This window comes from Podarcis vaucheri (genome assembly GCF_965113315.1).
Source record: "Podarcis vaucheri genome assembly, chromosome: 8".
NCBI classification, from domain to species: domain Eukaryota; kingdom Metazoa; phylum Chordata; class Lepidosauria; order Squamata; family Lacertidae; genus Podarcis; species Podarcis vaucheri.
This window is the reverse complement of record NC_138766.1, coordinates 65,678,673-65,706,668: the sequence shown is the minus strand read 5'-3', so window position 1 is coordinate 65,706,668 and position 27,996 is coordinate 65,678,673. Positions and strand designations below refer to the sequence as shown.

The following is a 27,996-nucleotide window of genomic DNA, read 5'->3' as shown; positions in this document are numbered from 1 at the left end:
TGCATTAGTCAGAGAAAATATTTATTTACAGGAATGTAAAAATTATGTTACAACATTTGGAACAGAACCGTCATGAAATGATTCCACGAGAGCACATGGGCAATATATTCAGTGCAAATAAACTTCCTATCATAGTTGTTTAAAAACTACCATGGCTTTGAAAAGGGCTGCAGAAAGTGTGTACAGGTAACGACGTTTTTCGACGTTTTAGAAACCGCTTTCCCTGCTTAGAAATAATTGTTGTAGACAAAAAGATATAACAAGACTAAATGTAAGGATACAGAAAAGTGAAAAGAAGGGGGGAAAAGAATCTGGTTTCCTTCATTGGATTGCAAATGGAGACAATTTGGGTCCCCTGTGTCACAGAGGTATGTGGCTGATGGACTCACAGTAAAGGAGAGGCTGGATCATGCTCCACATGCTAGATTTCGGATCGGGGGAGGGGGAACCTTTCCTTTTTTAATTATTGCATGAGCTTAAGAAGAAAGTGCATACACGGAAACCAGCATGCTCAAGTGCAAATGGTGTAATAAAGCAATATACTGGGACACATGTAGGTAGAGCAGCTTCTTTTCACAAACAAATAGGTGCCAGGGCTAGGGGAGACCTGTGCCTCAGACAGCTGCCAGTTAGGGCAGGCAGTACTGGATTAGATGGACTGATAAGCCTGACTTTGTATCTGACTTTGTATCATATTCCCAGCTGACCAGGGTGGTTTTCTAAATTGGGGTTATTCAGATTTGCTCGCCAGGTTATCAGAACAACAAGTTATTCTTTGGTCCGTGCCCCTACCTTAATGCATATCGTACAAATGATTTGTGCTAACAAACTAGCGTGTGGCAGAAGTATTCTGCGCTGTGGTTTATAGGTCTGCCGCTGTCAATAATTTGTAGGAAAGGTGTATGTAAGATGACACGAAATCGTGGGAAATAAATATTCTGTCTCTCAAAACTGGGGGGGGGGGGGAGTTATCTATGCACTAGAGAAAGTACTCTGGAAAAGTATCGTTGTCAAGTGTGTAAGGCACCTTTCAGATAGTCTGTGTGGGTGGGGGCAGCGGCCTGTTTGTAGCAAACCTGTGTGTGTGACAGAATGGTGATACCCCCCTCCCCACATGTTCAGTGACTGTGTGACCCCCCCCCATCTGAAAGGGGCTTGAATCTTGTTAAGAATGGCCAAATAATTTAATTACACAAGAACACGCTGGCCTAGGGAAACTCATTAAAACTTAAGAGAAATTATATATTAATATTACTAAAAGCTAAAATTTATTTTTTAGCTTTATTTTAGGAATCATAAAACTGAACTATGTCAAAAGACAATGAAGGAATTCTGGAAAGGAAAAAAAAACAACAACAACCCAAAACTCTTGGTCCATTTTCCCCGTGTGCAGAGGTATATGGTACAGTACTCCCAGGAGAGGAGAGAAACTGAGGTGGTGGAAAGACTTTTCTGATCCGTGCAGCTTTATTTTCAGCATTGTCAAATCACCAGCTCTTTCCCTGGAGCAGGAGCAGTCACAGCTGTACAACATTAAGTGTATCTATAAATATTTTCCAATTAGCATGTGGGGAAAAATTTGCCAGATTTGGTGAGGGGTGTGGGGAAGAGTTTATACAGATACCACAGAGTAAATTAACATACAGTTGGGCAGCCTTATTTTGAGAGTACAAGAAACACTTAGGAATGAGAAACAAAGGCAGAGAAAGATATTGCACAATCCAGGGCCTCATTCATATTTTATTGGCAGGGATGCCACGAAGAAATCTGAACGGCCTCTCCGTTCAGATAGGTGCTTGACTGAAGGAGCATCCAAATCGTTCAAAGCAATTTTAACACCAGGCAAACTGTGGTAGTATTATAGATGTTTGGTTTGAAATAAGTCCAGGTCATTGGACTAACCTTATGGGGAGCTACCTACAAAGCTTGGTTGCCAACCCCAAACATACCGCCATGATCATGCGACTTCAATACTGGCAATTTGGAAAATGTGGGTTATGGAGTAATTATGAAATCGAACAACATGCCAACTTTCGATTTGGCAACAAACACTATTGGAAGTTTTAGTATTACTGTTCTTTTTAAAAGAAAGAAAATCATGTTTCAATCCATGCTGTCTGACAAATGGTTATGTCAGAGAGCAGCAAATGTATCTGTGTAGGTTTACAACATCCTAAGATTTGAGGGCACAGTTCAGAGTATTGAAATGAGTGGTAGTTATTCCATTGATTTCAATGGGATATATATTGCGCACAAAACTACTATATCCAAATTATATTTGTTTTGGCATTATGATGTTTGTAAAAAATAAATAAATCTGGGCATGGATATTACTTTGACCTCCATTATGACCCTACTTCTTAATAAATGCACTGGCTCTAAAACAGGAATATAAATAAATACAAATGATTAAAATACTATTTAACATATTAGATCATAAATCTTTCATGATCTCATTTCGTTATGCTGTAAACATTTAAGTGCAATATCACCTGACTTTTAATATGATGAACCATAAAACATGCTAATCATAAAAATAGCTTTTACAAATATACATTTGTATACAGTGTCTCCTTCATTTTAAATATGTCCTTCATATTATCATACAATTCATTGGCCTTCTGACATCAAAATTAAAAAAATAATACCAATAATTAGCCAGGAAAAAACACATTTACAATCTAAACCATATAAATCTGACAATTATACAGCTTTAGAACATATAAGAAATGGAATTTCTAAGTTTTGAATGGTAATGTCCATTTCAAGAAGTTAATTCATTTCCCCGCCCCATAAAAATTGAGTCAAAGATGTTGCTAGCCAGCAAGAAACAGCAGCTCACATTTCCACATGGGGAAGTCTGTGAATTATTATGTTCTTGGTTTCCAAAGGGACTGGATGTCATTCCGAATTCATTTGATCTGTAGAAACTGTAAGATAAAATGCAAATTTTAATTTGATAACATTTTGAATAAGAGACAGTGACAGGAGACTGTGGGCAAAAGTAAATGTGATCCAGGGAATCTGTGACTAGATGACCACTGTCTTTTTCCTTTGTAAAAATATAGCTGGAGGTGGGGATCTAATCTGGATCAGCACCATAGTGCAGAGCGTTCTAAACTGTGTATCGCGACACATTAGTGTGTCGGCTGCAGCGTTTAGGTGTGTCGCAGGAACGCTCCCTGCGCTCCACCCATGGTTGGAAAGGGGCTAGTTTAACCTCCGGTTTGCTAGTAAAATTGAATTACTGTATCGTGAAATGATGCACGTGCAAAAAGTGTGTAATCAACATGAAAACTGGGGAAAGCTCTGCCATAATGTCTCACCCCTTCCTCCCTTCTTAACAATTACCCAATGCAAATTGCCCCATTTCATTTATTCATTTAGTATACCACCAGCTAAAGATTACAGGGCAGTTCACAACATAAAAACACAAAATGAGAACACAAAATATGTAACAAAAATAGAGAGAAAAGAACCAATAACCCCCCCAACACATTTAAAAGGCCACAGAACTTAGATTCCTGTTATAGAAAATGAATAAAGGTGCTATAGTTTAATCACACGCTAGGCTGGCCAAGCAGTTGTTTCTGAAGTGGTGGAACCACAGAGTCAAAAGCATTCATATTTCCTGCATATTGTGCAGAGGTTGACAAAAATGTGGGGCTGTTTCCACATCACCCACTCTTGAAAACATGCTCGAGAACATGCTGGGTCCAGCTCACGTTTAAACCATAAATGCCTTCTAACTATTTTTAGCAGCAGGTTCACAGGCGGAATTATCTCTATAGAGAAGAAATGTATTTTCTTCCTCCAACCTTCCTCTTGCGTCAGAGATAGCCCTGATTGTGGTGAAGTAGCTCTATAGAGCTTGTGAGAATGCAACCTGTGCTGCTCCACACCTTTCAGCTCCAAAGAATCCTGCTCTTTTTAGTCTTTTCTTTCCCTTTCCCTAATTGCGCTCTCATATTATATAGAAGACAAAGAGCAACAGATTTTCGGCTTATTTATTGGAGATCTTTTCACAAGCCTTCTGTACCCGCCAGAAAGGCTCTGCAGGTTATAATGAGGAAAGAGCATTGCGAACTGTCTGGATCCAAGGGGTGAACACACTTTTGGTGTTATTAAGAAGCTGTGTTGAACATTCACTAAGCTGCAAAATGGCTACAGAATTTTCTGTCAGGGCACATCTGGCATGTTTCAGTAGGGTGGCATGGAAAGTCATCACCTAAAAAACCCCAAAACCATAGTATGGCAATACTTTTATTAGGACCAGCCAAAATGTAACAGAATCTTGAGCAACTTTAACATCAAAAGACGTTTTTATTACTTCCAGAGTGATAGTCTCCCTCCCACTTCCCCCAGGGGTCTGATTAACCTGAGGCAATAGAAAACTAATTTTGCTTCTTTCTATTCAGCTAAATTCTATATAATTTATCTTTGGCTGTGTGGCAGCTGTGACATTTTTTGAAAACCCACAAGATGACTAATTTATGGGGGAAATCGTTTATTTTAAGGAATTATATAAATTACACCCTCACACAACAAAGATGGAATCAAATTAAATTCTAGCAAACCATATGGCTTTCATTTGGTGTCCTTGTAAAGAAAAATATCACCTGAAAGAAAAAAAAAAGATCCACTTTGCTTTGGATTATGACTGAAAATACAGATTTGCTAAAAGGGTGCGCATGTACACACACACACCACCACCACCGAATAGCATATTTGTGAACCTCATTAAACAAAATATAGAACCATAGACCTGGAATCTATAATATATTGTAATTTAACAACTCTGCCAATAATTTGTCCTTGTCACTTAAAGCCATGAAATGCACACTCTCAACACACTCAATGCCCAACATTTCATCAATTAAGCAGATTTTTTGGAGAAGTGTTATGTTCACCCCCCCCCAAAAAAAAACACACAAGAGAAAGATAAAACTTCAGCTGCATATGTCTGTCCTTTACCCTTAAGCCCACAAACACCCAAACAATAATACCATACAGTGCTAAGAGTTGTCTTATTTCCTCTGTGAGCTACCAGCAGTCAAAACTGAAAGTTTGCACTGCATACTCTATTGACGGCACTGTAAAATGGATCCCTTTAAGTCAGTTGTGTTGAGTTGTGTTTAACAGGCAAACTTGCTGAAAACTAGAGAAGCCTGGGGAGGGGGGGATTCAATGCTAATTCTATTGAGAGTGACCCATTGACATTAACTGATATGGCTAACTTTTAACAGGTCTACTCTGAGTAGGATTTAGGTGAATACAACCCCTTTGTGTTTGAGAGGTATCACATTTGGCAACTCAGGATTGATAAGGCAGAAGAAGTAGGTAGGTAGTGTGCATGTTGTTTGGGGAAAGGAATAGAGGGGGAAATTTGTGAGAGCCACAAGGGGAAAAATACTGAAACTGGAGACTCAAAGCTGTTTTAAAGTAGGTCACACGTGTACAGAGGAGAAGGAAGAGGTTTTCTGCTTTAAGTTTGCATAAGGGAAGTGACAAGAAGATGGATTTGAAAGTCACTGGCGTGAAAGGTCAAGGAAGGATTACTAACACATTTGGAAAAGAACAATAGAAAAGCTGGACCAGTTCTCAACTGCGTATTTTAATTTTTATGATTTCTTCCCATCAATAATAATTTGCCTGTACATTTTCAATTTTGCTCTTAGTGATACTTTTTTTTCCAGAAAAATGAAGTGCAAATTGAAATGATAGCTTAAGCTTATTTAATGCTTAAACTATCAGAATCAGTTGCAGATAGGTAGCCGTGTTGGTCTGCCATAGTTGCAACTCATTACCAAACTTAAAACCATGGAGAGGCCTGGTCTGAACAAAGACATTGGATTCTTATCTCATTATACACCTTCTCACTATATAGAAGGATCTGGCAACTTCTGTTTCAGTGTATCTGAAGAAGTGTGCATGCACACGAAAGCTCATACCAAGAACTAACTTAGTTGGTCTTTAAGGTGCTACTGGAAGGAATTTTTTTATTATCAGAATCAGGTGATACTTGGATATATCCACTCAGTTCCCTATTATTCTCTTACTCCCTCTTTCATTTCACAAACTCTTCTACATCAGTCTCATTTTTTCCTCTTTCTTTTCTCAGCTCGCCTTTTTACTTTGAGGTTATAAATTGTAGCAGAATTCCATTCATCTGGACACCGATGAAACATGCAATATTTCCATAATGGAGAGGTGTCAGAAAATGATGATCAGATGTTCATTACTGAAAATGAAAGAAGCCAACCATAGCAAGCCAACAGTTACTGTATCCTGAAAATATATTATGTCCCTTAACCAAATATTAAAAATGTAGAAAGAACTGGAGGTTGTATCAGAGATTACTGAATCTCAAGGGATCTGACAGGGATAGGCTGTCCTAGATTCTGGTTGAGGACTTTCTGAAGTGGGATGTTTAAGTTAAGAAGATATGCCAGTCACTTGCCTGCTTTCTGGAAGCCATAAGGAATAAGAATTCATAGAAGGTTGTAGAGAAGAAGCTAGCAACCAGTAATCAGGACTCAGTTCATCAGTGCCTCAAAGAATACTCTGAGGGCCTATCACATAGTTCAATTGCCAAAGCTAACTAGATTTGGTGGATACCAAGTTGCCTGAAGGTGATTGAGTCTAGGTAATGTTGGAGTTGCAGGACCTTGGAGAGCTCCAAGTGGAAGGACAAAGTGAGCTTACTGCAAGGGCTGTAGCTTAGTGGTAGAGCCCATGTATTGCAGAATTCAACATTGGGCATCTTCAGGTAGAGCTTGGAAAGCCACCTGTCTGAAATATCAGAGCTGCCAGGTGTTGAATTCTGGGAACTTCTGCATGCAATACTCAGAAGTAAGTTCCCCTAAGTTCAATGGGACTTCACCCCAGGTAAGTGTGTATAGGATTGCAGCCTGAATCTAGTTTAACACACGGTTTGAAGCTGTCTGGTTCTCTTCTGCACCTAATGCTAGTGGCAAATCTTTGCATGCAGCAGAGCATATACAAATATGCACAAGAACCTCAATTCATTCATATTTTGGACAAATTATTGTTGGATTGAGAAGTTGAAAACAGAAGGTCCAAGTTCAAAAAATTTGAACTACGCTGCTACTTGAAAAATGGAAAAATGGATGCCTATGATACTGTTGGCAAAGAGATGCAACAATGTTCAAAGGTCCCTGGGTTTTTACCTAGTTTTGCAACTAATAGCTGATCTGCTATGAAGGATGAAGAAACTTTGCTGCGCAAGTGGAGAAAGAGGAAAGCCAGTGGTGGGAATAGTATCTGCAGGGATGGGAAGCTGAGCTGTAGACTTAAGTGACTCAGTGTGCTTTACCCAAATAACCTTCAGCTTAAGCTAATGTAGAAACAGTTAGGAATATAGGAAGCTGCCTTATACCAAGTCAGACCATTGGTTCATCTAGCCCAGTACTGTCTACACAACTGGCAGGGGCTCTCCAGGGTTTCGGGAAGGGAAATTTCTAGCCTTCTCTGAAGATGCTGGAGAATAAACTTGGGGTCTTCTGCATGCATTTGGAAGTAAACTGAGGTAGTAAAGTCCCTGAGTGAGGACTGGGTTTAAATTTAAAAGATAAAAGCAAAGGAGGAAAAGGCACAGCATTGGCGAACCATTTATTTGAACCATTTGCCATTGAATTGTGTTCCAACTTTTGCAGCAGTTTTTCCTTTAGTCATGGTTATTGAGAGTCAGTTATGTCTAAGGAAAACATCTTGGAAGTGAAGAGAAATTCAGGCCACAATTGAATGGTGACGTTTTTCAATGAGTGCATTTTTTTTTAAAAAAAGAATCTCTCAAAAAGTTAAAATATATAAGTAAGTAAGTTGGACCCAAAGTAATTGGAGCACATAAAACATAAGCCCAGCGTATCTTCCCTTAGTGCTGCAAAGGAGATATTGCAAACCCTCAGCAAAAAATTAATTGGTTGCAACAGTAAATCTGAAATACAGGTGAGAAACTTGAGCCAGAGCCAGCCTACAAATTTAGAATAATTATGCAATGGAGCTCCACTGGGATTGTATCACTTCAGAGTGTCCTGGCAGGGAGGATTACATGTTAAAATATTTTCCCAATTAAAAAAACAGCCCAAACTTTTTAAAAAAACTTCTAGTTAAAAACTTTCCTCCTGATGTGATAGTTTTTCCAAGAATCAGGTTTTTCCTTCTTAAAACATAGCTCACCCCAGTCTGCAGATTGGCTCTTGAATGTTTTTGTGCTTTCACTCCATTTCAGTAGGCACTATCTACAGGAGTTGGTAATGTGGCATGGGTGACTAGAATGTACAACATACAATACCTAAAGAAATATAAAAAGTATTACACCTGAAACATTTGGGCAAACTCACATCTTATCCAAAGTACCATGCTTTCTGTTAGGAAGATCCCGATTTATAATATATTCTGCAGAGAACATCTTATTTCTTTTCTTTTGCTCATACAGTGATATCTTGTAACTGTCAAGTTACAAGTCATTGTGTATGTTATCTATTTCACTTTCCTCTTCATTAGAAATATCTTTTCTTTTCTGGGATCAAAAGTACCCCGATGCTGCTCAGTAATTTATCAGATGTCATTTTGTTTTTAATAGAGGACAATAATTATTTGCTATGATTCAAGATGACACACACTGACAGCTGAAAGGCACTATCTATTTTGCAGAAATAACGGGAAAGGATGATGAATGGGATTGAAATCAGTTTCTAAATCAATAAACTGTTAGGAGCGCTGCCTTTGTTACAACTTGAAGAGATCTCATTGCAAGCAACAACTTTCAGCTATAGTGTCTACTGCAAAGTTTTCCTTTTGAACAGCAGGGCTAAAATACCTATAATTTAAGAACTACCACCATCCTAAATTTATATGCTTTGTTCACACAGCATATGTACTATTCAGACGTCACTTTCTCACATAAGGAGACAAGCCCTTGAATTCCAGCTTCTTTTGGTTCATTTCATTGTAGGACAGGACTGAGACAGCTCTATGGGTAGCAGCCACAAAATGGCTGCCATGGGATGTATGGAACACAAAATGGCTGCCACATCTGAAACTGGAGAAAAGGGGACAGAAATACAAAATAGTGCAGGCATGGCCCCCCAACTTCTGCATTGTGAATTTCTGAGGGGGATTATATTGATATCCTTCATACCGTTGGGCACACTCGTGTCTGCAGATGCTTGGTTGGCAAATTGTGTTCTGAATTCCTTTACCAGAGTTTGACAGCTTTGGCACTGAGGGGCCTGGAGGGAAGTTCTCTTTGGTGGTCTGCCTCAGTCACTGGGACCCTGGTGGGCTTCTCTAGCAGTGGTAGGCACAAGCACTCCAAGCCATACCGGGTGTCAGGTTTTAGCAATCAAATTAATTTCTCACACAGCCCTGATAAATGCTATGTTAGACATACTGTGGAAATGAAAATGGCAGCTAGATCCAGCCACCTGCTGCTGCTCAGGGTATCAGGCTGGAAGCATTTTTCCAAGCAGGGCCAAGGCCAGGCATCAGTGGTGGGTCCTGCTAGGACACATGGGTACTGGGTGCTAAAAGCTAGCTCTGAAGCCACCACATGAGACACACTATGTCTTCCAACAAGTTTCAGAGCTTGTGCCTATAATATGGTGCAATCTGTGTGGAGTAAGCTACTAGTAAGCTAGGAGTTGCTCACAAACATTGTGCGCATACACGGAACATGCAAAGAATGTCTGTTAACTAAATGTCTTTTAAAAGATTCCATTGTATTGACTGAAGTACAGGAAAAGTCCAGCCATTTGTTTTCCGACAGAATTATTTCCCAGCCCAAGCTGCCAGGGACTGATCTTAGGGCTTTCTGCATCATCACAATCATATTATTTGTACCCCATCCATCTGACTGGATAGCCCCAGCCACTTTGATCAGCAAAGCAGATGCTGAACTACTGAACTACCGAACTTTGGTCCTGAGTGGGTCTATTTTCCATCACCACCCTATAGGTGCTTCAAGGATTGAGTACACCCTAGAGCAGTGTTTCCCAACCGGTGTTCCGCGGCACACTAGTGTGCCGCGAGACGTTGCCTGGTGTGCCGTGGGAGGGAGGGGGGCGAGTCGGGCGGCGAGAGGCGGGGCGGCGACGGCGAGGAGAGGCCGCCCAGCGCAGGGCTCTCGCCGTCTGCCTGCCTGGCTGCCTGCGTGGCGCTGACGTCACGGGGCTGTAACGTGCCCCACATAGGCACACGCGGGGCGGTGAGCGAGCTCCCTCCCACATCCCATCGCCACTCGCTTCGGCCGGCCTACTGGGCTGTCGCAGGCGGAAGGCCTGCGCATGCACGAGGTTTTCGCGCCTTCGGGATTCCCTTCACGCCTTCCTCCTCCCGGGTCCTTGAGAGCGCGGGAAGCAGCAGCGCGAGACCGGCGTTGAGCCTGGTAGGTATTGCGCTTGCCAAGGCAATCATTTGGGAAATGAAAACTTGCAAAGCAAGCAACCAGTTCAATCTGAAGTACGTGTATGCTTAATATCCTGTATCTGAAACCTGTTCTGCCCCCTCCCCCACACGTGGTGCCATTTTCATCTACACATGCAGCAGAGTAAGTTGACCCAGAATAGTACCAATTCAGATGGCAGATGGGAGAATGACAGTGCTGAATGCTTTCCCATGTAGAACAGTCCCTGCAAATAAAAACCTAGCATATTTGGAAGAGGGATGCTAGCCTAACCATTACCTTCTATGCTGTTACTATTTTTTTATTTTTTATTACATAAGTAAAAAGTGACCTTTCCCCATCTGGCATGGTGGTGTGCCTCGAGATTTTTTTCATGAAACAAGTGTGCCTTTGCCCAAAAAAGGTTGGGAAACACTGCCCTAGAGGTAGGGATGGGGTGGGAGGGAAAGGAATTCAATTCAGTTTGCATTTAAAGCCAAATCTATCAAATCCATACTTTCTGAAGCAATATGAAAAAGAAAACACAGGCACCCTACAAAATTCACACTTATCCAAACTTTGCAGGGCAGTTCTCCAACCAATGTTTACAAAAATGAATATATACAGGGAAATGCATATAGACATATATTTATGAAAATAACATACAGTAATGCACTGTATCATATTTATTATATTAATTAAATATGTATACTGCCCTTCATCTGAAGATCACAGCATAAAATACAAGATAAAAACACAAAACGTATTAGGGAAAATTGCTTGCAAAATATGTGTACATTAATCAAAACTGCATTAAAAATATGCTTATTAGGAGAAATTAACTCTAAAATTGCAAATTGCTACAGAAATGTGAAGAACGCAATTAAAGATTGTAAAAAGGAGAAACTGAGAGAATAAAAGCTGAGAATGCCTCCCACCCCTACCTGGTGGGAATATAGCTTTGCGTCAGGCCGGAAATAGGTCTCTTCCTGGTACAGACCTAAAGTTTCTCCAAAAAACCCCATTGAAATGTTAAGAGCAGCATTTTGTCCACACATTATAAAAAGGGATGGAAGTAACCTTGCTGCAGGGAGGACATGCTTGCTGCTGAAAATTGCTTCCGTGTGGCTGAGCTGGAGAGGCAAGGTGCACACCCCAAAAATAACTTCCTTTTGGATTAAAAAATTAAAGGAGTCCATGAAACAATGATGAAAAAATAAATAGCCTTGCTTGTGTTTCCCATCCCAAACAGGAAAGAACAATCAAGGCTTGTCCTTCAAATTAAATATTAAAAAACAGAGTTTATTCCAGGCTATGCTTTCCTCGCTCTAACAGAGCAGTGTAGATCCACTACCGTTGCTGGTGCTTTTTAAAAGAAGAGGCTGTCATCCTCACAGAAAGATTATTTCTATCCCTTTCCGTTACATGGAGATGGAACATCATGCCATTGAAGCTGGACTAGTGCTAGTGAAATTACAGCTCTGAGAGAGAAGTGTGCTGTATTTTATCATGCAGAACGATCTCGCCACAAAGCAAGTGAGAATTAGGTTGCATCCTCCCAGCTTGAGAGGCCGCGTGCTTCCTTGAGAGTTAGCCTCAAGGAATGCAGGGAGACTTAAGAGTAAACGTACGTTAAGATCAAGCTCCATAAATTTATTTCATCCCATTCTTTTCAGCGAAAACTAAATTGGTCCACATTCCAGCTGGGCTGTGAATCAAAGAGAAATGCTGTTATCCTAAGCATATTAGTCAAAGGTGAGTTCTATAGAGACCCTCCAGAAATGTTTACTACTGGTAAATGTGATTATGAAACTGGCAGAGGGTATGTTTTATGTTTTTCGGTTGATAGCCTTCAATAATTGTGTGCCCTTTAAACTGCTCCACCCAAAAGTATCTCACCACATCACAGATGGGAATTCATGTAAAGAACTAACATTGACTGCCATTATAACCATCTTAAGAGTTTTTCAAAGGACCTCTACACAGCATCTCAGCTTTTAATAGCATTTGTTTTGTTGTTCTTCTACATTCATTCTTGAAATTTTCAGCTTACATATACAACTATTTAAAATTTCTTACCAGCTCGTTACTTCCATCCTCGTCAAAATCCTCCTCTATCCCATCAGTCATATCTTCGCCATCTCCATCTGCATCTAAACCTCCTTCTATAGGATCCTCTGTGGAATTGTCAGCGTTCTCTGATATACATTCCTCTTGGATCAGGTCTGCACAGTCTTCTATTTGTTTCTTTTGGGTTTCTATAAGAAAAAGGCGAAAAATGTAGCTTAAGTAAGATCCCCTTTTCCAGAAATGGAACTGTGTTATAGACAGCAGAATACATTCTCTGAATCCCCAAATGATACCAGATATATTACCCAGGTTCAGAGATCTTCTTTTGGCTTGCTAAGAGGCTGATACATGCCCAGCGGGATATTTGCCTTTGAACACAAGTTCCCTGTGCACCATCACAAACTATTTCTGAAATCCCCCTGAGTTTAAAAGGATGCTTTTTGAATGATGAAGTTGGAAGAGGAGAGCAAGTTGGAGGGTTAGTTTCAGACATATTTATGACCAAGATTACACGCTTATGAAATTGATACTGGTCTCCTGAGCATTTGAGCTATCTTTCTAAAAGTAATTTTCATACTGTCACGGTTGCAGTGATGCATGTCAAAATGTAACGAGGGACCATTGAAGAGAAGCCTGCTGGATCAGACCAAAGGCCTAGCTAGTCCAAATTTTTATTCTCACAATATTCTCATATGTCATTGGGAAGCTCATAAGCACAACACAAGTGCAGTAATACTCAATTGGTTGGGATCCCCAGAAACTGGTATTCACATGCATACTGCTTCTGATATTTGTCATCAGTCAGTGCCATGTAGAATCATAGAATTGTGGACTTGGAAGGGATCCCTAGGGTCATCTAGTCCATCTTCTTGAGATTTGGGTATCTCAACTAAAGCATCCATGACAGATGGCCATCCAACCTCTGCTTAAAAACCTCCAAGCAAGGTGAGTCTACCACCTCTCGTGGGAGTCTGCTCTGCTCTCAAACAGCTCATACTGTCAGAAAGCTCTTCCTGATGGTTAGTCAGAATCTCCTTTCTTGTAAATTGAAGCTATTGGTTTGGGTCCTAGCCTCCAGAGCAGGAGAAAACAACCTTGCTCCATCACCCATGTGATAGTCCTTGAGATATCTGAAGATGACTATCGTATCTCTTTTCAATCTCCTCTTTTGTAGGCTAAACATATCTAGTTCCTTCAACTGCTCCTCCTAAGGTTTGGTTTCCAGACCCTTGATCATCTTGGTCGTCCTCTAAACACGGTCCACCTTGTCAATATCCTTAATTTGTGGTGCCCAGAACTGGACACAGTAGTCCAGGTGTGGTCTGACCAAAGCAGAATAGAGCAGTACTATTTCTTCCCTTGATCTGGATACTACTCTTCTGTTGATGCAGACTAAAATAGCATTAGCTTTTTTGCTGTTGCATCACACTGTTGACTTATGTTAAGCTTGCCAGCTTTAAAACACAGAATTAATTAGCAAAATAAGACATCTGAGTATAAACACATAACTTTTCTGTCCCTTTATAACTTCCATAAAGATAAGCGAGACAGACCTTAGTATAGCGTATAAAAAAATCATTAAAACTTCCCCTGTTTTTCATTTCTATGTTTTTTTAAGCTTCCCACTGTTGGATGTAAGCAGCTCATGCTGTATATTCTGCCTATTATAATAGATTGTTTGAAATATCTGCCACTTAAAAATCTGCCACTTTTCAAGTCGTTCTCCTTTGCAATGCAGCTGATTGTTTTTGTTCAGGGAGGACCAGAAGGAAGCCTTTAGCAGATAAAAAGGATTTGGTATTCTTATATTTTATCAGTTGCAACTCGCAGAAACATATCAAACATATCGGTTCACAACCAAGCCATTTAAGCAGGATTAAATCCCACTGATTTTGAAGACAAAGTCAGCACATGATTTAAATCACTGGTACCCAAAAGTACTCTGGTTGCATTATACCATCTATGAATTTAAATGCCATTATACAGAATAGATAGATTATCTCTCCCTCTCCCTCTCTTGTACCCAGAACTCACAAAAGAGTCACTCTGGTCAGGGTTCAAATTCCCACCCAAAGCATAACCAGTATTGAAAAGGATCTAGGTTGGGTTTTTTTGTTGTTTTTTGTACATTGCCCTGAGGCTACTATGTAGAAGGTGATTAATGAATTAATATTGATAATAATAATAATAATAATAATAATAATAATAATAATAATAATAATAAGTATGCTCACCTGTCAGTTCAGTCATGATTAACATGCTCTGAGCTATCTTTTTATATTCTGCTGTCTATGAGTCAGTGCAGAATGACAGTCTAAGATCTGATTTGTATTTAAATGAATTCACAAGCCTTTTTCACACACAAAAACCCATAATTTTTTCCTGCTCTCATGGAGGCTCTTTGCATATTAATAGCTTTTATGCTGACTCCTCCTTCATGGGATTTGCCATCCCAGAAGGAAAGTGCTTTGTTTTGCAATGTTTTGATGTTTAACATACGAACTTGTGCATAATTTGTGTTAATGTTTTTGTGTAATAGCATGCCCCTCTACTGTCCCAATTAAATTGGGACATCCTGTTTTCGGGTGCCGTGCTCTTGTGTGGGTATGTGACTCACATGGGAACATGGCACAGAAGATGCCTGCGACATGTCAGAGGGCATGCAATTAATAGACTTTCCATTGCACTGTGCAAGGATACATACATTTCCGAATTCACCACTAATCAGAGTCCCTTGCAATGAATATTCTAGGTTTTTATTTTAATCTACAGCAATTATGCAGAGCAAGTTCATAGATGGGGAACCTGTGGCCCTCCAAATGGCATATTCTGAGTGCAAGATGCTTTTGTGACCTGGGCATCTGTAAATTTTCATTTCTTTATATACCAAACTGAAATCTATTTTTGCATGAAGAGCAGTTAAGAAAATTTAAAAACTGCTATATGTTGGGAAAGATGGAGGGCACAAGGAGAAGGGGACGACAGAGGACGAGATGGTTGGATAGTGCTCTAGAAGCTACCAGCATGAGTTTGACCAAACTGTGGGAGGCAGTGGAAGACAGGAGTGCCTGGCGTGCTCTGGTCCGTGGGGTCACGAAGAGTCAGACACGACTAAACAACTAAACAACAACACTCTTGTAAATATTACCAGAATTGCACCCTGTCAAGGAGAAAACAGTTTGCAGCCTCTTTATTTCATAGGGTGGAATATTTGTCAGTTATTGGAATATTTAATTCATTATTGTCTACTCTACCTGCTTGTGGCTCTCCCAAGTGCTTTGCGTGATCTTTCCCAATGCCAGCTAGGACCCTCCTACCTATGGGACCGCCTCTCCAGGTATGTCCCACGGAGGACCTTAAGGTCCATAAACAGCAACACCCTAGAGGTCCCAGACCCTAAGGAAGTTAGATTAGCCTCAACCAGAGCCAGGGCCTTTTCAACACTGGCTCCAGCCTGGTGGAATGCTCTGTCTCATGAGACCAGGGCCCTGCAGGATATGATTTCTTTCTGCAGGGCCTGTAAGACAGAGTTGTTCTACCTGGCCTTTGGCTTGGAGTCAATTTGATTCCCTCCCCCTCTTTCTTTTTTCCTTTCTCCTCCTGTGATGAGGCTGCATTTTAATGTTTTAATGTTGTATTTAACCTTGTTTTTTACGTTGTATTTCAATCAACTTGTTTTTATTATTGGTTGTTAGCCGGCCTGAGCCTGGCCTTGGCTGGGGAGGGTGGGGTATAAATAAAATCTCTTATTCTTATTCTTATTTATTATCCTCTTAATTGGAAATACATGGGATTGAACCTCAAACCTTCTGAAAGCAGACAAAAGGGAGATGAAGAAATGACTGTGCACTCATATGCATGATTGACCTGTAAGATTGGCCTATCTACTCTGAAATAGTGTCACGGAATTCAGTGGGGATTACTCCCAGGTAAATTGGTGCATGGGTGCAGCCAAGAGAATAGCTAAACCTAGTCTTTAAACAGTTGTTAGTTGCTTAGTGGCTTATAAGGTTGTACTCAAAAAGCCTCTTTCTGGTCCTAAATGTGAGCACATCAGTATTTCCAAAATTGCCTCTCCCATAGAACTGATGATATGATTCACAGCTTTGCACAGAATTAATTCACTCTTTAATGAGCTGCCAAGAGCTATGGATTATTTCCACATACCAGCTTCAGCCTTCTGCTGCTTCTCAATCTTCTCCAGCCTCCCTAGCAAAGAGTCGATTTTTGTTTTGATCTGAGTTAATTCCTTCTTGATTGTTTGTAACTCATCTGATTTCACTGAAGAGAAAAAGAACAAAAGGTACCAACTATGACTCAAATAATATTTCAACACAAAGGTATCCCAGTACAATCTATTCATAAAGGCGAAAACCGAAGTTCAAGGTATAGCCTTATAGATTTTTATTTCTATGTTTTAATATTTCTTCAGTGAAGGGTAAGTTAGAACGTTAGTATATTCCCTCTCAGCCCTTCCCCCCAAATGACACTATTTCTATGTTCATCCATGTACGTAAAAGACACATTTAGGACTAATATGTCATTTCCAAAGTGTTTGGGATTTTTCATGCAAGTATAGTGGTACCTCGGGTTAAGAACTTAATTCATTCTGGAGGCCCGTTCTTAACCTGAAACTGTTCTTAACCTGAGGTACCACTTTAGCTAATGGGGCCTCCCGCTGCCGCCGCACGATGTCTGTTCTCATCCTGAAGCAAAGTTCTTAACCCAAGGTACTATTTCTGGGTTAGTGGAGTCTGTAACCTGAAGCATATGTAACCTGAAGCGTCTGTAGCCCGAGGTACCACTGTGCAGTATAAAAAAGAGCTGGACCACCTATGAGGCTAGGTGAGGCAGCCGCCTCAGGTGAGACGCATCTTGTTCCACCATCCAGCTTTGCCACTGCTTTTTCCAGCCTCTAACGTCAGACAGGGACTGGCGGCAAAGCTCTGCAAAATGCCTCTTCTCCTGAGTAAGTCAGCAAGAGGGGAGGCGTTCTGCCATCCAGCTTTGCTACTAGGCAGGGGGAAATCTCCCCCCTCCGCCTGGCAGTGTGACAGAGCTTTGCACCAGCTTCTGTGAACCCCTACTGCTGGGTGGAAGGAGGGGGATCTGGAATGGATTAGTCCTCGCCTGGTGGGGTAGTATCCTTAAGGAGTTTGTGCCCCCGTTGCTGAAACATCTCAGGCCACCCCTGGTACAAAATCTACATTGCTTATTTCATGGGTAGGCACACTAAGGCCTGGGAGCCGGATCTGGCCCAATTGCCTTCTGAATCCGGCCCACGGACAGTCCAGGAATCTGTGTTTTTACATGAGTAGAATGTGTCCTTTTATTTAAAATGCATCTCTGGGTTATTTGTGGGGCATAGGAATTCGTTCACCCCCCCCCCTCAAAATATAGTCTGGCCCTCCACAAGGTCTGAGGGACAGTGGACCGGCCCCCTGCTGAAAAAGTTTGCTGACCCCTGGCTTATTTCATTCAGCCTAGATTAGAGAAGAAAGTTGCACTGTGGTAGTTGCATTCGTTGAACAAGGTCTATTCACTAGCCATTTGGTCTCGTTCTTTCTGTGAATAGTCACATGTGCTATCTCATGCACGCCACTATACAGCCAAAGATATTCGGGTTTGTGGTGACATTTCTGAAGGTACTGTAAAGTCATTCAGAATGAGGGCAAACTATCTTCCACTTTTGATGCAATGCCTGAAGATTCACTGGAATGAGGGGGGTGGGTTGCTTTCTGATGTGAAAACATTCAAGAAAACTGCTCCCATTTATCATAACTACAAAATTGTCTGACTCCCCAGGCTTCTTTTGGTAGACACGCTATATATTTCATTGATCTAATACCATATCAAACTGTTTGTCTCACACCATCATGTAAAAACCGGCTAACAGTCATGAAGTCACAATTGATTTATGAAAAAAACAAACAAACACTTTGCTCCCAGATAGTCCCTCCAGATCCATAAACAAAATAATGAGAAAACTGTTTAATATTTTCCTCCTTTGCAATTTCACATAAATATAGGAGCATCTGCTTCAATTTTACTTGCAGAAAGCAAAGTGTGCCATGGAACATCAATATAGCAGCATTCATCTGCTGTTGCTTTTGATGGAAAATGACAAATAAGTTGTCACTTGGCTGATTTTTTAACAAAAAGTATGCTACATGAGATTTATATTTTTACTGGATTTTTTTTTTTAAATGGTCAGAAATTAACCAGAGTCAAAACAATATGCAAACCCCTCAAGCTTGATAACAACATTGAGGTCCTCACCCTACTTCTAGTGGACAATTTGCTACTTTTAGAAACAGAGCACCCTCCAAAACTTTTGCAGCTGCACACAAATCCATATAGGACCTAGAATGCAATCTTGCTCCTCTTGTGTATAAAAACAAAGCAGGATTGGCACAGGGTTTTTGAATACCACTTGCTGAAAACTTCAGGAGGGGAGAGTGCCCTTGTACCTGGGTCCTGCCTGTGGGCATCAGGTTGGCAACTGTGAGAACAGATGCTGGGCTACATGAGCCACGGGCTTGATCCAGCAGGGAACTGTTGGACTTAGAAATGTTACCCACTGTGAGATCTAATGATTCTAAAGATTGAAGATCCCACTGCAGGGGGGAAATCTGCCCAGGCACACTTTCCATTGTACAGTGGGAAAGGAAAGGAGCAACTGACTATGCAATTTATGAACGGGGTCTTAATTTATGAATCAGTCTTCAGCCTCAGGACATGCACACACACGAGGTTTAAATAAGGTTTCGCCTTTTGACTAGCCACCCTCACATACAAATATAAAACCACATTAGTGAAAATGTACATTCAGTGTCAAAGAGGTTGTTTTTTTTAATGTCAACATTAACAACATTCATTGCCCTACTAGTATGCGAGAGAATTAATGCCCTGGGAAGAACCTGTCAGGGATGTGCTACCAGTTTTCAGTCACTGACACAGCAGGGGAGAAACCAGCACAGCTGATTTAAGGCTTTGTCAAGACAGGGGAATTATGTCTGCCTCAACCAGTCTGCAGCTTCTTCATTTGTGAAGAGGTTCTTACATTCTTCAAACACAGGACAGGAACTCCAGAAAGGACACACTGTGCTAGGGAGAGCTGTGGGGCACCCCAAGGGAATAAGTTATACAGGCTTTCAGCAGTGCTTTGCACTTCATAGACTGTTTATAATGCTTCAGCAGCACAACAACAGCTTTCTGTTCTTGGATGGTTGCCTTGCAGTCCTTTGGGGTGCCAGATGCAGTTCAAGATCCCACTGTTTAGAGATGTAAACAGCACACATCCTGGCTATTATAACGGAGACCTGCTGTCCCAGGCAGTTACTGTGGACAGCTATCATGACATGGAGGGTATTTGTGCTTCACCACTGTGTGAAGTAGACCCACTGAAATCAATGAGTCCATGGCATGGCTCCTGACACTATGGAACAGCAAATCTGACTTTGCCAAAGGGTGATAACCAATGTTAGAGTAGACTCACTGAAATCAACGAGTCTACACTGAATATGACTTAGTTCAGGCATAGGCAAACTTGGTCCTCCAGATGTTTTGGGACTACAACTCCCATCATCCCTGACCACTGGTCCTGTTAGCTAGGGATGATGGGAGTTGTAGTCTCAAAACATCTGGAGGGCCGAGTTTGCCTATGCCTGACTTAGTTGGTTATCATGCAATGAGCTTTGATCTCTTTTTAAAAAAACAGCAACAGCGATAGTCTGCATTAAGTGAATGCATTGCTTCTCACTAAACCATTACAATGGAAACAACTTTTCACTCTCAGCATGATAACCAAATGTTTAAAGCTTTAGCAATGCGATGACCTTAGAATTCCACATATATTGCATTAAGCATAATATTCATACAGGCAACCTCGACGGTGCATTATAGAACTCACATTTTGACCCTGATGACGAAGTTCCACTTGATGTAGATCTTGAACCCCCTTTCATGGAAAATACCCCTTTTCCTCTGCGAGTTGCTGTGACGGTTACACGGGGGCGTTTTAATGGAATTACAGCACGAGGCGGTGCAGGGACTCGGCTGTGGTAATCGAACAACCTTAAGGGAATGGAAAAAGAAGCTTCATAGCACTTGGTTATGGTGTGATGGCAGGGAGATCATGCAGACTAAATTTCCCTACTTTCTAATGGAAAATTGCTCTCTGAAATATCAATGACTTGCATCACAGTTAAAATTAGATTTCAAGGACCTTTGTACTTTTAAGAAGCATATTTGTATTTCAGACATGACCAAGTAAGTAGCTGTAATTTCAGAGAAGGATACCATTATTAGTTTGTCTTAACTAGGAGTATGGAAAACGTGCACCTCATAATTTCATTTCACCCAAGTAATAATATGAGATTTTAAAAAAATAAACACACACACTGTAGCTCTGCTGACAGTCTAGCTCTAAATTCATAGTTTCAACTTTGTAATTTGCTGCCTTCATAGTAACGCTCATGCTGAAATTTAAGATTGCAAATATCATTGAAATGAAATGTGACTAAACTGAAACATCTCATCAAAGAAATTAGCACTTCTCCAAATTTAGCAAATCACTTTTCCAGTCAAGTGGTGTGTAAAAGAATGCATACACTATGGTAAAGAGTGCATTTAAAAGCCTTTATTATTGAAAATAGCATCCAAAATGCATTATATCTGGGAAAAATAACATGCAAAATTACATGCAATATTGCATGTGTATATTATGAAACATTTGAATTAAAATGCTGATTAATTTTTGAAAGGATTTAGAAATTTGGTCAAGATTAAAACTTTCCTTGTTGGGAAGAATCGCAGCTGTAAAGATGAATGTATTGCCAAAGATGCTGTTTCTGTTTCAAACCCTACAGATCGTGGACAGAGTGGAATGTTTTGGAAAGTGGCAGAAAGATATTTCGAGGTTTGTCTGGCAGGGCAAAAAGCCCAGGATAAAATTTAAAATATTAACTGATGCGAAAGAAAGAGGGGGATTTGCCCTGCCGGACTTAAGGTTATACTATGAAGCTGCATCCTTCTGCTGGATGAAAGATTGGTTCTTACTAGAAAACACTGATGTCCTAGACCTGGAAGGGTTTAATAATGCTTTTGGATGGCATGCATATTTGTGGTACGACAAGGCAAAGGTTCACAAATTGTTTAAAAACCATATTGTCAGGAAAGCTTTATTTACTTGTTAGAAAACAAGACCCCGAGGTGGCTATCACCAATAGAGGCAAAGGCCTGAAAAAGACTTAACATGGAGGTTGGTTGGGCAAAATACTGTGAGATAATAGAAAAAATTGGAGACAATTGGAGATTGCAGAGTTTAGAAAAATTAAAAAATAAGGTGCAAGACTGGTTACACTATGCTCAAATTCAAGAAATCTTTAAAAAAGATAAAAAAATAGGTTTCCAGGTGGAAAAATCGAAGTTAGAGACAGAATTACTTGAACCAAAGACTAAGGTTCTTTCAAGAATGTACAACTTGCTGCTTAAATGGAATACCCAGGATGAGACAGTCAAATCAGCCATGATAAAATGGGCGCAGGATATTGGGTATAATATCATGTTCGAGGACTGGGAAAGGTTATGGACCACCGGTATGAAATTCACGGCATGTAACGCCTTGAAAGAAAATATTATGAAAATGATATATAGGTGGTACATGACCCCAGTCAAGCTTGCAAAGATATATCACCTGTCAGACAACAAATGTTGGAAATGTAAGGAGGCTGAAGGGACATTCTTTCACCTCTGGTGGACTTGCCCGAAAGTGAAGGCCTTCTGGGAAATGATTTACAATGAGTTAAAAAAGGTATATAAGTATACCTTTCCCAAGAAACCAGAGGCCTTCCTTCTGGGCATTGTTGGCCAGAAAGTGTTAAAGAAGGATAGAACTTTCTTTTTGTATGCAACTACAGCAGCAAGAATTCTTATTGCCAAATATTGGAAGACACAAGATTTACCCACGCTGGAAGAGTGGCAGATGCAATTGATGGACTATATGGAACTGGCCGAAATGACTGGCAGAATCCGAGATTTGGGAGAAGAAACAACCGAGGAGGATTGGAAAAAATTTAAGGACTATTTACAAAAACATTATAAGTTATATGAATGCTAAGAATTTGTATGGTTTGGAAAGTCTAGCTTCAGCAAAAATTTGATGATTTGGGAGACTAAGTTATAACTATGAAAGAACCAAAGTTTAAAGTAATTTTTATGTTTAATTCAGGACAAAAGTAGTCTGATAATAAGTATTTTAAACCTAAAATATAATTATTTGAAAGTACAAAAACGCATGAAACAAGGTAATAATTTGCTGACATTTTTATTAAAGAAAGCAGAGTGAGGGAGATGTGGGGAAGTCCAGTTGGTTATGAAAAAACGTTCTGGAAAGCTGAATCTCTTTTTTTACTTTTCTTATTTCTTCTTTTTTTGTTTTGTTGCTACTGTTAAATATCTGATTATATTTGTTTACCTGAAAGAAAGCAATAAAAAAATATTATTAAAAAATAAAAATAAAATGCTGATTAATTTTTGAGAGCACCTCTTTAAAGAAAAATAAATCACAAACTGATATGGAAATGTAGAGAACACAATTTCAGATTGGAACAATGAGAAAATAGAAGGAACTGAAACTGACGTATTCACCCATCTCCAATAGCATGAATACTGAAATTAATAATTTTGAAGGGTCGTTGTGCTTTGGTTTGTGTATTTGTTTCAGAAAGTGAATTCTAGGTAGATTCACTTTTAAATGTGAACTGAATTGAGTTTCTCCCCCATCCCTACAAGCAAGTCCATCTGAGGTGCTTTCGATAGGAGAAAAACACTGAAATTTGCTTATACCTAGAAATGACATAGCACTTCACATAGAAGCCAATAAAATATTTGAGGGAGCCTCCCCCCACCCAGTTGATGAGCATTCCCATAAAAAATGATATGTGTGTATGCACTGCATCATGTGATCAATTATGTGGGGTGGGGCTTACATGGGCCCCCACACTATTTTATTCAACTTGGCACCCCTGGTGCTTTATTAGTGGAAGATAAAAAAACTGATAAGAGTATTGTCAGCTTCAACTGAGGTACTCTCAAATCACAGAGCAATTTTAGCTAAAACTGATTTCAATATCCTCTATAGGTTGCAATCCTATACACACTTATTTAGGAAAGAATCCCACTGAACTTGGAGGAACTTGCTTCTGAGAAAAACAGGGTTGGAATGAATGTGTATATGGTCATTTGAACAAAAATTGCTTAGCTGGAGTATAGTTAATACAACTGCAGCTTTAAGTAAACAGGAGGCAAGACATGTATTTCAAGGATAAAGAAGAAGAAGAGTTTGGATTTGATATCCCACTTTATTACTACCCTAAGGAGTCTCAAAGCGGCTAACAATCTCCTTTCCCTTCCTCCCCCACAACAAACACTCTGTGAGGTGAGTGAGGCTGAGAGACTTCAGAGAAGTGTGACTAGTCCAAGGTCACCCAGCAGCTGCATGTGGAGGAGCGGGGAAGCGAACCCGGTTCACCAGATTATGAGTCCACTGCTCTTAACCACTACACCACACTGGATCCAGAAGGATGTAGGAAGGAGGGTTGCCCCAATTTCTCATTAATCTGCTATTGTGTCGTGAAGCGCCTTGAACATTTGGCTCCTGAATATATTGCAATGGAGGAGAGTTTGAAGAGTTGAAAGGGCTGCTTACGTTGTTATCGTAAGTACCAATCTGAAAAAGGCCTCTAAATTCTACCCTGGATGGTAATAAGTTCTTGACCAGTTTGCTGGACATTCTCCTGTCCCCCAGTAGGCCATATTATTCTTTGTGAAATACGTGGCTCTTGGCTTCGTTTTCCAGATTTCCCACTTGGTTTCGTATTGCAACAGCGTGCTATAGATTAATGGGTGACTTGATGGCAGACAGCACGGACACTAGTGGAAGACGTTAAGCCAGAGCAGCACCAAAGCGAGCTGCTGCATTTCAGATATATTTCCAATCTGGATTCTAAACTAAGTCATGCTGCAGAGAAATACTTCAAGACCTGCATCTTGAACATACCTTAATAGTCCATATAACCTGAGTCTCACAAAGGATTTTGCATGGAGTGAGGACGTCAACACAGCCACATGAAAATATATCAATAAATGCCATCTTAGACTGTTCTCAGTGTGGGCAGCCTGTTCCTGTGGATCATCTTCAACAGCAGCAATGTGTCTTAGATGCTGCAGCTGAGGCACAGCCCATTATACAAAAAGCAAGCTGGAGTCCCTCTGATCTGCCCCATTGGTCAACAGCTCCCTCCCCTTCTCATCCTGTTGGAAATGTTGCCTTTCATGCTAATCCGTGGCCCACTACTCTCCCTCCACAGTGACATAAAGGCACCAGAGATGTGCAGAATAGTACCTTCAGTCAAAGCTCTGATTCCTGAGCAGGATTATTCCAGAAACTAAAGCCTGTCATGGTGCACAGAGCACCCCCAAAATGGAGCTATCATCCTGATATGATGTAATCTGAATATAAACCAGAAATGCAAACAAGCAATAAAAACAAGCTGAGTCCTATGAGGAAACAAATGCAAAGGTTTTCCGATCTGGTTATGTGAAAATATGTCAAATAAGGAGCATAATATATGTAACCAAAGACAGTAATAAGAGTGCACATACCGATTGTAGAAATCATCCCTGTAGTAGTCATAATCAAAGACATAGCCACTGAAGAAAAGAACACAAATGAATTCATGTGAGGTGACATGACTGAATTATCTGATAAGTAGCATTATGTAACATTTTGAAATTACAATGCTAATTCGGGTCTGCATCTCTGGAGACTGCTTCATCACTGTTATTTTTATTGACTATTGTTTGGAAATATTGAAATTTGAGTCTTTGAACAGGTCACAATCTCACTAAAAATGCAAGGATTGCAAGGTGAAAAGAAAACACTGGTTTAGATTTGATTAAAAAAAAACCCCCACAAAAAATCCTGTTGTTATTATCTAATTGCCAATGTGGTCTAGTAGTTAAAGTGCTGGGTTCAAATCCTCACTCAGCCACGGAGCTCAGCGGGTGACCTTGGGCCAATGACCTTCCTCTTGCCTAATGTATCATGTAGGATTGCTGGTGAGAATAAAATCACGTACATCACCCTGAGTTCCTTGGAGGAGCAACAGAATGAAAATGTAATTAATCATAAGAATGCACAACACGTACAAAGAAATCCAGGAGACATCCCAGTTCTATAAATAAGAATAGCTCTGATGACACTTAGCAAGACTGTTCTGCTATAGTTACAGCAGCACCCTTTACTTGCTTGATATGAATCAAGTCTGCCTTATGCTACTGAATTTTATTTTCAGTCTCATTATATCAGGTTATTATCAAATATCAAACTAATCTACACATTAAGTAAAATCAAGCGGCAGACTGAGATGATAAGGAAGGGCCAAAGCTCTGTGGTGATCAAGCTCTGCTTTGATCACACTGTACCTTGCCCCACTCCAGGTGGAATGGAAAACTTGAAGAATCTCAGGGATAGGAATTCTGCAAAACTCAAAAGCTATCATTTGACTATCACTGGAAGCATGTGTGGTGGTTACAATTTGCATGCACATTACACACTTCCACACAGAAATGTGGCCTCCAGATCCCAAGGTATTTTTCTGTCCCTCTATTATTACTGTACAGATGGATCACACCTACCGCTTTTCAGTGCTTTCAGGAGTAATGTACAACATATGCACATATTCAATTTAAAACGGTTCTATGACAATTAAACAGGATACTCACTTAACTCAGTTCTAATTTTGGCCACTTTATACCTACATAGCATAACAGCTCTGGAGAATGATAACGATAGTAATAATAGTCGTAATTTATAAGGCAATTGAAGAAGGCAAGTGCTTAATTTTTGTGGCCTCTCACTAATCCATCTTTGGTTAGTGAGCCATAGGATGAAAAGGTTTTCATCCTAGCTAGTTCAGCATCCTGTTTTCCACAGTGCTGGAAGCAGGATCTGAGTGCAACAATACTCCCCCCACTCTTGTTCCTAAACAACTCAGAAGTACACAGCCTCTGATGCGGGACATCATGACTAGTAGCCATTGATAGTCTTATTGTCCATGAATTTGTCTAATTCCTTTTTAATGCCACCCAAGAAGGTGGCCATTACTACATAACACGCTACCGAATTCCATAGTTTAAATATGTGTTGTGTGAATAAGTATTTCTTTTTGTCTCTCCTCAAATCTCCCACCAATCAGCTTCTAGTATTATGTGAGAGGAGCAAAACTTTCCCCTATCCATTTCCCCCCCACACCATGTATTATTTTACATACCTTTATCATGTCCCCCGACACTTACTCATTTTTTTCTAAACTAAAAATGTTGTAACCTCCCTCCATAGGGGAGTTGCTCAGGCCCCCTGATCGTTTTATTAATCTGCACATTTTCCAGCTCAACAATATCCTCTTGGAGTTGTGGCGACCAGAACTGTTCATAGTATTCCCAACGAGTCCCAAAAGCATAATATCATCCAGAAAGCATGATCATAGACCTAAGCTTTTCTGAAAGGAGATGCAAGACAAATGCCACGCAAATGAGTTATAATTGTAGGCAATCTTGTTTTAGTTTAAGCGACTGAATGTTGAAAGACGTAGGAAGGCCCCTTTAAAATGAAAAAGGTGTTTAAAGTGAAATGAAGCTAAGTGTGGAGAAATGGAGGAAGTATTATGACTAAAATATAAGAAGAAAAGCAGTAAAGATGAAAAGAATTATGTTTTGCAGCCTAATTACTGTGATACGGATCCAATGATCTCATTCAGCCGCCATGTGAAACAAGAGTTTCATATGAGGCAAATGAGCTGCAGGCAGCTTCAAGTTTGCACACTCCATCTCCTCTGTGCCCCTTTAACAAGGCTGTGAGGAGCGTGAAGCTCTTGCTTCCATTTTTGCTTGGTGCATAAACGTTATGTTTATCTTTTTATCTTTAAGGTGTCACGGAAATCTGTTGTTTTTTCTCCAGCCTTGGTTATCTTCCTCTAGCAACTCAACTGTCCCCTTATTTCTCTCTTCTCAAACTCTTGGGGATAATTAGCCACCAAGACAAGTATCATAAGGGGGAGTGTGAGAAGTGGAGTGTGATTTTTGCATTTCTGTATGTTTGCTTTGCTGTTGTTGCTGTTCAGTTTTAAATTAATTATTTGTATTTTACGCATTGTGACCAATTGTGACGGCTTATATTGCTTTTAGCAATAAAGATTTCATTCATTCATTCATTCATTCATTCATTCATTCACCCAAGGAGAGATGAAATGAGCATAAACAAGGACTGAAGAAAGTATCCAATCAGTTAGTGTCTGACATGTGTTCTGATGCCTGCAATGCCTTGGAAGAGGAAAGGAATGGTGTTACATCGAAGCATGCAGAAAAATACTGTATAGCAAAAACAGCTACAATACTGTTACCAAATACCTGTCTGGAAAGGCCCTTCCATTTAGCTCTTTTTCATATGGGGAGTGTCA

At 40.2% G+C, this 27,996-nt stretch overlaps 1 protein-coding gene across 2 annotated transcripts; it reads right to left on the bottom strand.

The window, feature by feature from the left end:
- RALYL (RALY RNA binding protein like) lies at window positions 1–27,993 on the bottom strand. Of its 2 annotated transcripts, none has more exons than XM_082234053.1 (6): window positions 27,772–27,809; window positions 25,142–25,189; window positions 20,388–20,551; window positions 16,643–16,756; window positions 12,485–12,663; window positions 1–2,930 (listed from the first exon to the last, which is right to left on the bottom strand). In XM_082234053.1, the coding sequence occupies exons 1-6, from the start codon at window positions 27,792–27,794 to the stop codon at window positions 2,913–2,915; spliced, it is 546 nt and encodes a 181-aa protein (XP_082090179.1). In that variant the 5' UTR covers window positions 27,795–27,809; the 3' UTR covers window positions 1–2,912. The 2 variants fall into 2 exon arrangements, with proteins under 2 accessions (XP_082090179.1, XP_082090178.1); XM_082234052.1 differs by lacking the exon at window positions 1–2,930 and adding an exon at window positions 11,264–12,113 and having other exon boundaries at window positions 27,772–27,993.
- Between the last annotated feature and the right edge of the window lie 3 nt (window positions 27,994–27,996).

Bases quoted from the DNA above. Each gene is read 5' to 3' on its own strand.
- RALYL (XM_082234052.1), bottom strand. From the start codon at position 27,794: ATGCTCATTTCATCTCTCCTTGG. The intron at 25,190-27,771 runs GTGAATGAATGA...TCTTTTCTTCAG, and splicing joins CTCATTTCATCTCTCCTTGG to TGGCTATGTCTTTGATTATG. The intron at 12,114-12,484 runs GTAAGAAATTTT...TTTGATTCACAG, and splicing joins AGGATGGAAGTAACGAGCTG to CCCAGCTGGAATGTGGACCA.